This window comes from Crocodylus porosus, unplaced genomic scaffold (assembly GCF_001723895.1).
Source record: "Crocodylus porosus isolate Cpor-Errol unplaced genomic scaffold, CroPor_comp1, whole genome shotgun sequence".
Lineage (NCBI taxonomy): Eukaryota > Metazoa > Chordata > Crocodylia > Crocodylidae > Crocodylus > Crocodylus porosus.
The window spans coordinates 1,444,418-1,453,976 of record NW_017728934.1 but is presented as its reverse complement, the minus strand read 5'-3'; the positions used below and the strand labels follow the sequence as shown (position 1 = coordinate 1,453,976).

The following is a 9,559-nucleotide window of genomic DNA, read 5'->3' as shown; positions in this document are numbered from 1 at the left end:
ATGAAGTTCTTCATGGTTCTCTGTGCTCTTTTTGCCCTCTCTGAAGGCTTGACCAAGTAAGTTGCTGTTTTACTGCTTCTCCTTCATCTGCCACTGCTGCTAACCAGCTTGCTTAAAAAAAAAAAGCATGTAGATAAAATGAAGTCACAGTCCCTTCTGGCTCCCATGTCATTTAATCTAACAACAGAGGGATAGGAAATGTAGAAAGCTTAAACATGGGAAGGAGAAAAGATCTCTTTTTGGATAAGGTCTGGGAAGAGATGGGAAGTTATGAGAAGGACAAGGCCATTCCAAATGGAGAAGACACTTTTGCTGGCAGTGGTGAAACTATATCCATGCTTGATAAGCAGAGGAGTATTTCCGTTGATTTAAAATGTTTATTCGATCAGCCAAATAAGGAAACCTATTGCACATGTCATTGGAGTTGATGGCTTTAATGCAAACTGTTTCCCTTAGGCTCAGTGCACAAGAAAAGTCTGAAAAGAGCATTTTAGTCATTGGGGTTCTTGGCTGTTTTTATTTTTGTTTTGTTTTGTTTTCTGTACGCAAGGATTTCTTTGAAGAGATTGAAGACACTGAGGGAAGTCCTGAGGGAAAAAGGCTTGCTGAAAGATGTCCTGAAACACCACAGCTATGACATTAGCACCAAATATACACACTCATTTACTTCCCAGGGGTTCTCCGAGCCACTCACGAACTCTTTTGATGTGAGTTTATGCTCTGATACAATTGATTTGTTTCAGGAAGGGAAGTACATTATGGCTGCTTTACAGGTTTCTTGGGGATCCCAAGGCTGAGGTATTGGTTGGGTAGGGCTCCCTGCCAATATAGACTAGGGCTGTGTGAAATTTCACCAGCTGTTTTGTTCCAACACTGTTTAGACCAATTTTGAGGTCAAAACAGCAAAATTGAAATGAAACAAAGGCCATCGAAATAGCCTCAAAACAAAATGCGGTTGGTTGAAACATTTCGAAAGTCAAAACATTTCGACCGTAGGCTGGGGATGGGAAATCAATCCAGCTGGACTGTCTTCCCATTCCCAGTTTAAGATCCGGCAGGGGATAGTGAGGCAGCCCAGCTGGGCAGCTTCCTGGTCCCCCGTGTTATATCATGCCAGAAGGTGGGAAGCAGTCCAGCAATCTAGCGTGGTGGACTGGGAAGCTCCTGGCACGATCAAATGCATGGGGCCAGAAAGCAGCCTAGCTGAGCTGCCTTTCGCCCCAGCACAATCTTACACAGGGCATGGAAAAGCAGCCCAGCTTGGCTGAATTCCCATCCCCAGCAAAACTCGAAACAGCAGCAAAACAGCCTTTCTGTTTCGACAGAATGGAACAGAACAGCTGTTTTGACTCGAAATTAAATTTGAGACAAAACACTGCTCCATCGAACCGTTGAAACTGAAGGTGAAACAGAACGGTGCTGTTTCGCACAGCCCTAATATAGACCAAAGCCCCATTCACCAGATTTTCTCACGTACAAAATGCCCTGGAATAAAATATATACCCTGATTCTGAAAGGCAGATTGAAAGGAAAAGAAGATTTTCCCTTGTAATAAGTAATTGAATAGCAGCAGCGAGAGAGCCTGGCCTGCTCATTGTTCTGTTCCCTGTGAGTGCAGATTTTACTTTCACTTCTGCTCAGTAATGGGCAGAAACTGCTCTTACTGTATTTCCCTCATAAGTCACACTGCGATTTCCAGCGGTAGTTTTTGGGGAAAGGTGTATGTTATATGCTATACAATATGGTATGTTTGTGTCTGGGAATAAGCTATGTTTCACATGGTCTCCCTTGTGCACGTACCTGTTCCTGTCCTGGAGGTATTGCCACTTGGATTTAACCTGGCATGCCTACAGGTGAGCGAGTACCTGCTAGTAGACCCAGCATTATGCATCTATGGGTTAGATGTGCAAGTTCTGCTATGATACAGCAGTGACAGCACAGCTCTGTGCTCCTGGTGCTAAGGGCTTTTGTGCCCTGATTGAGCCCACTGAAGTCAGTAGAAAGGCTCCTGTTGGCTTCAGTGTCCTTTTGGTCTAGACCTTAGGGCTGCATTTAGGCACCTGCATGTATTTTAACCACTTAAGTATCTAAATATATTTACCAAAATAAATGGAAAATACTTGTACACAGCTGACAACATTTCCAAATGAAGTAAAATATATGCTGGTGTTATTGAAAGATTCTCAGGTGATATGGAAGGGATCATTTAGTTTGAAGAAAAACTTTTCAGGCTTTTGCAGCAAAGACCAGTAGGGGTCATTGGCTGACTGTGCTATTCCACCCTCCGTCAAACCATGACTTTGTTTTTAGCACAGACTTGATCTTACATGGTTGTTTATCAGACTCATGTTGCAACAGCGATGAACATTATCAGAAGAATGCTAACAGCTACGAAGATGTTTGCCTACAGAGCAGCCAACTTGTCTGAACCCAATGACATGGAAAAGCCTTTTCAATTTGATTTTTCCCATGTTTCAACTGCAGTTTTTCTGCCTTGTAGTCTAAAAACTGGAGCTGAGGCTCATTGCAGTGTGTGGCTACTACTCAGCACAATGTCCAGGGCAGCTGCCCTATTGGCCCACCTCAAAGGCCAGCTGTACACTGCAGATTCAGTGGGAGCATCTACATGTACACTTTACTGTAGAGGTAATTAATTAGTGTCACTATCTACACATGCAGTGCTATTAGGCTGGAGTAAACAAATTAACTGTGCTGTGGGACAGTACTGCCCAACACAAGTACTCCCCAGCAGCAGCGTTATGCAGTGTACCACAATGCACATGTAGATGGTGGCCTGTACTGGCTGGAGCATGAGGGTGCTATAGTGCAGGGGTTGCCTGCCAACTAGCCCTGCACTATAGCAAATTTGTGCCCCAACCAGCCTATCCACAGTACTTTGAGCTGGGGCAGAGCAGCTCCAGGCTGGCAGGCTGACTGGCAGTGGGCTACACCACCCTGGCTCAATTTGCTGCCATCCTGGATGCACATGTAAATGCTGCACCTGGCAAACCTTAGACAGTTGTGGGGTAGAGCCTTGATGCCTAAGAGCTTTAGGTCAATAACAGCAGCACTCCCAGAATTCAGGCACATGCAATCTGAGACAGCAGCTGTGAAGGGGCTTTCCCACTGGTAAGTTTGGACTAGGTGCCTAAAGAGAGATTTGTCCAGATGCATAGGTCCTTTATTGGCTCTGGCCTTTGGTGCCTATTCCTGTGAGCATTTCACATGCCTGAAATGAAGTATTATCGACATAGAGGTCATACATGTATGTATAACTAGCTGCTGAGAATCATTGTTGTCTCTCTTCCCTGAACAGACAGAGTATTTTGGCACAATCTCCATTGGGACCCCTCCTCAGGAGTTCACTGTTGTATTTGATACCGGTTCATCCTACCTCTGGGTTCCCTCCGTCACCTGCCAGAGTTTGGCCTGCCGTAAGTAACTAAATGCTTTCTCTCACATCTACACTTCTCCTTTAATATGGTGTGATGGAACAGATTGTGTGACAGACCCTATATCTGCCACTCAGGAGACCTGGCTTTAATGCCCGTGTTCACAGCTAATTCCCAAGGTGACCCTCTGCCACTGGTCTTTTTAGGCTCAAGGAATCCCAGAATAGGTTCAAGACTCAAAATAACAGCTCTTTCTTTTCACTCATTTTTTGACTGCAGACAAATACAAGACCAATTCTTCAGTTGTAAAGAATTTGAATAGGGTTATAACACTGTGGATTATAAGTGAAATCTCTGTGTTTACATTCTGACTAGGGTTTGTACACCTAACAGTGCTAACAATTTGTGGCACCCCATAGCTCCAGGATGCCTCAGAGAATCACTACCTTTCACACATCTTGTTCTGCAAGCATGTTCATGCTTAATTCTGCTCACAATGCTAGTTGCCTTCCTTGGTTTAAAGGGACTTTCTGCGCAAGTAAATTTAAGCCCATGTGTAAGTGGAATTTATGATACTGGGTGTGTCTCCACATGCATTATTAATGCACTTTTCCTAATGCTCATTAAATTTAGTACCTCCAATGTGAGGTACAATGATACAGGGATGGGACAGAGTTTTCTCTGGGACTGGCTGAGCAATTGCTAAATGGCTATCTCAGTGCTACCAAGGTTTGAGCTGTATAGTTATCAGTGGGCCAATCTGGAATAGGCATCTCATGAGCTCATCTTAAATTGGTGAATTATTGTTTGTCAGAGTGGGGACCTGGTTACCATTTCAATGCACAAATGCCAATAAAGGTTCGGAAACGGGACTCCAAATCTTCAAACTCTTATGCATAAGTGCAGTCCCTTGAATTTCAACAAGACTAACTAGATGCTTAGGAACAGGGACTTAAATCTGAATATAGAGAAGTTCTCTAGGCAGGCTTATTTCCATCTGCAGAGTATTATCTCCATGCCTGAATTGTTCTTCTCTTGCTTCGGTGGCTTTTCCTATTTCTGGAGATTTCAGAGGCTAAGGCACTAGATAGTGATTCAGGGGACAGACAGAAGTGACAATTTTTGCCCAATCTAGTTACAGAAAGCAGCCTATAACTGTGACCAAAGAGAAATGCGTGGCTGGAGACAGCTGCAAAAATGGCCGATTGGGCAAAAATGCAAACCTTCATTAAATAAAGGATCAGATAAAGACATTTCAAAACAGATCATCTTCTGTAACTTCTGTCTGGGAGTGGGAGTGGGGAACAGAGGGAACAGAGGGAGTTTGTTTTGGGGTTTTTTTCAGCCCCTGCTGGAGGGTGGGTTTACTGGACCCCCACCCTGACGTTGGATAACCCCTAGAATGAGCTCCCTCTGTCCCCTTTCTCCCCTCCCATTATGAAAGAGGGACAGGCTGGGAGGAAGGGGGGCCGTTTCCAGGGGAAATAAGTTGCAGGTTGCAGCCAGCAGTAGATTCCCTTCCCCCGGAACCAACAGTGAACTTCAGTTTGGTGTGGGGGGATTTTTGCAACTCAAAACGTATCCTGCACATTGCTCTCAGTCACAGCAGGGAGCTGCACTTCTGTCTGCACCGTCAGACTCAAACTCTGCTGACAAAGAATTCCAGTGTAACCTTGGGTGTATCACATATCCACTTTTCATCCCCAAAGCTAACATCACTGCCCTGCCCTTCCCCAGAGGGAACTTATGAGGATAAATGCATTAAAGACTATGAGGTACTATGCTACTACCACATTTTCCCATATACAACATGCCCTGGAATAATATGCACCTTGTCTATAGGAAGGCAAAAATGAAGAAAAAATGATTTCCAGAATTATGGTTTCATAGGTCTGGGACAGAGCTAAAAAATCTGTGACAGGCTGTGATGCAGAAGTGACATGAAGAGTAGCTAGAAGACAGGTAACTGCCAGAAGAAAGGATAGCTTTATTGATGGATGGAAATCAAGACCATTAAAGAGAGAGAGAGAGTGAGATTGAGAAAGAGAAACAGAGGGAGAGAGATGACCATTCACAGCTGTTGAGTGAAGAACAATGAACCATTAAATCAGTTTACCCCCACCAGCCAACTGCCTGAAAGAAAATCCCAGTGCTGCTGCTGGACACTTGATCTTGGAGAAGAAATCAAAGCAGGGAGCTTCTACTTCAGGCAGAAATCCAGCTTCCCTACTTAATATACACACCCTGATTTGGGGGAAGGGGCGGAGAACAGGTGTTTGATGCAAGAAAAACATGGTAGATGGGAAGAAGCCAAAGAAATACCTTGGATATTACTAAGTGCTTATAAATGCACAACATGAAGTTAACAGCACTGATTACACTAAACAGTTACGTGCTGAGCTTTATCCTCTTCTTTAGAGTAAGGCTGGATGCTGATGCTTTTTCTTAATATTCATTTGCAGAATTTCACCGGAGGTTTGATCCGTCAAAATCTTCCACCTACCATTGCACAGGGAACCGCATATCCATTCAGTATGGCACAGGCAGCATGACCGGGGTTGAGGGATCTGATACAGTGCTAGTAAGTACTAATGCAGCAGAACGGCTACAGCCCTCCCCATTATTTCAGTGACTCACAAATGGGGTGGCACTGTGCCAGCTTACACCTGCTGGGGATCTCACTCTGGAGGAGATAATAAACAGCAAATCTCTCAGTAAAGTGACTTATTCCCTGTCTGTTACTCAAACAATGAAACAGGTTTGTCATCTGTACCATTGTGCACCACCGCACAGACCCTCAATGGGACTTAGGTGCATAACTCCTGGCTAAGAGGTGGGACATAGGCCCACTGGCCCAGGGACACATGCCATAGGTCATGCTGTTTCCAAAGATGTCACCTCTTCACAGGGGGTACTTTGCCTCTGTACGGTACCCTTTTAGGGCTGTAGCTCTATGGCTGGGGGTAGACATTCAAAAAGCCTGACCCTATCTTTATTTAATCTTTGCAGGTTAGGCTAATCTGCAAAGCTTGAACCAACTTGGAGGTGTATAGACATTCCCTTTTTATTCCAGAAATGCAGACACATGCCAGCACTAGCTCAGGCTAGAAGCCAGGGGGTGTTAGACTAGCCCTTGCTTTCCTTTCAGTGTTGAGCTGAAGAGGGCCACATCAGGCCCCAGCAGGATGCTCTGATTAGAGATAGGTTCCCCCTCACCCCGCAGCAGCCCAGCAGGGAGCTAATAATACAGTGTTTATCACCCCTCGCTCAGTGTTTATCAGCCCATTAAGGAAAAAAAAAAAAGCTTTTCTCATTATTTTGAACTCTTAAACAACTTTTTGCAAGGAAGGAATGAAGGGATGTCACCAGCTACCTGTTCATTAGCTCCCAAAAGCCCTAAGACGAACTGTCCGGTCTGTCTTTGTCTTGTCATAGCCAGCATGTGGTATGCTAGCTAATACTGAGAGGGCTCTGTGTAAGGCTGGGGGGGGGGAATCCCTGTTTCAGCAGGGAGCAGTGAGGGGCAGGGAGGGAGCAGGAGGAAGTCAGGTAGACCCTGCTATACCTGCTATACCTGCAGTCTGTGCTGGAGCTGCAGCCAGAGAGCAGAGGGGTGGGGCCAGCCCAACCCTCTGGGTCAGACAGCCTTGCCCAGCCCAAAGAGCATGCTGGGATACTGGGAGACTCTGATTTAACTTAAAACAAAAAGGGGTCTGGGGCAGGCAATGCCCCCGGAGTCTGGGGAGGGGTGAAGGGCACGGCGACTGCCCACATGCCTCTTTCACACCTCATGGTTTCTTTTGCTCTCCTCTTATATAACTCTCCACGGAGGTGGTGCCAGAAGTGAGTGGACAAACAATCGTAAAGGCCATCCACCCAGTGCTAAACCAGCATCTTTGTAACAAGCAGCTGGGGGAGGGGACTATTCTGCAAGCACATTACCCACTCTGCCATCCCCCAGAGCCCTGCCAGTCTGTCTTTTCCTGGGGTGAATACCTCCAGTGAAGACCCCAGCACATATTCACGCATTGAGAACTGCCCACAGTAGGCACTGTAACTGTGTCTGGTCCCCCTGTGGCAGAGGAGATAGTTTACACACACACAGCTTGAGTAATTTACTTTGGTTTTCACCCCTCTTCTGGGGCAGCTCTGACCACTGCAAGCTGTCTCTCCTGCTGTCAGGATGCATAAAGCACAGAGCAGCAAAAACATCTCTTGTAAGGACAGATTTACCCCTTCAGCATTGCCTTTATGTGGCATGTCCTTCAAATACCCATCAGCTCAGTGGCTTTCTGACCAGATAAGGAGCTAAAGAACTGATCCATCTCTTTCCCAGGTCTCCTCCTTCATCGACACCAACCAGCAGTTAGCACTGGCAACCAGCGAGCCAGGAATCTTTTTTATTTTCTGCAATTTTGATGGGATCCTGGGCCTGGCCTATCCAAATCTAGCTACTGATAGGTTTATTCCTGTCTTTGATAATATGATGAACCAGAACTTGGTGCAGCAGCACTTGTTTTCAGTGTACCTGAGTCGGTAAGTGACTTGTTAAGCATGGAAGTGATGCATTTCCATTGGAGTATGGTGGAAAATCCAGAACCAAAATCCTCTGCCCCCTCCCTGCTGTTGTTAGCTTCATTTTATAAATGTGACGTCTCAGGCATAGAGAGGTGCAATGACTTGCCTAAGGCCACCATCGTCAGTGGTAGAACCAGGAGGAGAGCCCTGCTCTCCCAGCTTCCATGGTGGTGTACGGTCCACAAAAACACATCGCCTCCTCATTGAAACCAAGTCCGGTTCCCTGTCTGTGGGCTATTACCAGTGACTCTTTAGCAAGCAGTGATTACAGTGCTAGCCTGAGTTTCATCCTGGCTGACTCGTTACGTGACCTGGGGCAAGACAATCTTCTTCTCTGTGCCTTTGGTTCTGGCTCTATAAAATGGGGATACTGCTGTTGAAAGTGCTCTCATGCCCCTAGTGAAAAGTACCCTAGGAGAGCTAAATTATTCATTAGTTGTTATGATGTGTGATCGGTCACCTAAGTCACACTCGCCTGCTCCTGCAACACGACTTAAAGGATTTCAAACAGAGGAACAGCAAATGCTGAAAAAGAAGTGATGATCTTGCTGGTGGGAATATACTTAAATCGATCATTTCTCTGAAATGATTCAGTTAGAAATAAATGCAAATGTTTTTTTTTCCCCCCTGTTCTTTGAAGGAAAGCAATTACTTTAGAAGTGGTCCATTATTGAGACTAATTCTTTGTCAAAGATATTGTCTTAGTTAGTTTCTGTTTCTGTACAGCACCTAATTCACTGGTATTTCAAGATATTATATGCATTCACCATTTTTAGGGACCAAAATGGTAGTTCGATCACTTTTGGTGGAACTGATGAATCCTACTTTACTGGCCCTATCCACTGGATCCCTGTCTCTTACCAGGGCTATTGGCAGATCTCAATGGACAGGTACGTAACAAACAAAGGTAATTAAATAACTATGATGCTTTTTGGTACACTGCCACAGTTGCAATTATAAACCCAAAGCTCATTTTTCCTCCATTAGTACCTAACTCACATTCCCTTTAGGAGTCAGGATATCAGTGGTGTCTAACCCTCTTTGGCCCTCATGTAAATCGTGTTAGGTGCTATAGGCATCTTTGGGTGCCTAAATACCTTTGTAAATTTGGCTGCAGACCCCATCTTCCTGAAACTTAGGAAACCAGTCTGTTCCTAACCTTTGCACTGACTGACTGGGTGACCTTAATGATGTCACTTCACATCTCAGTGGATTTTACAATAATCTTTTTTGTATAACTGGTCCAAGATGGGATCAAGCAGACGTAAGAGTAGAGCATTGCACCCTTGGTAGGTTACTGGGTACTGCCACAGCTTCTGGAGTGACTGAGGAGTCCGATGAGCGATAGGCAGATCCTCCAGCAAGTTGAGCTTGTGCTGGCATGCGGAGTACTAGCCTCTGATGTCTCTTCTCTAGCTCATCATTGACCCTCGCCATCTTGAAGCAACGTAGTGCCTGCTTCATGGCAGCTTTCCACTCACAGCAGTCTGAAGCAATTAATTCCCAAACTGGGTATCAGCCTGAGTCCAAAGAATCAAAACAGAGTTGTAATGAGATCAGGGCCAAAGAAGACCCTTGGTTATACCAGC

At 45.3% G+C, this 9,559-nt stretch overlaps 1 protein-coding gene across 1 annotated transcript in view; it reads left to right on the top strand.

Annotated features, from left to right (window-relative positions):
- Positions 1 to 9,559, top strand: part of LOC109317477 (embryonic pepsinogen-like) — a 13,133-nt gene continuing 3,574 nt past the window's right edge. The window contains exons 1-6 of the mRNA XM_019546185.1: positions 1 to 56; positions 551 to 707; positions 3,317 to 3,434; positions 5,855 to 5,973; positions 7,729 to 7,928; positions 8,747 to 8,860. Of these exons, the coding sequence (XP_019401730.1) occupies positions 1 to 56; positions 551 to 707; positions 3,317 to 3,434; positions 5,855 to 5,973; positions 7,729 to 7,928; positions 8,747 to 8,860 (764 nt within the window). The remainder of the gene's footprint in view (positions 57 to 550; positions 708 to 3,316; positions 3,435 to 5,854; positions 5,974 to 7,728; positions 7,929 to 8,746; positions 8,861 to 9,559) is intronic.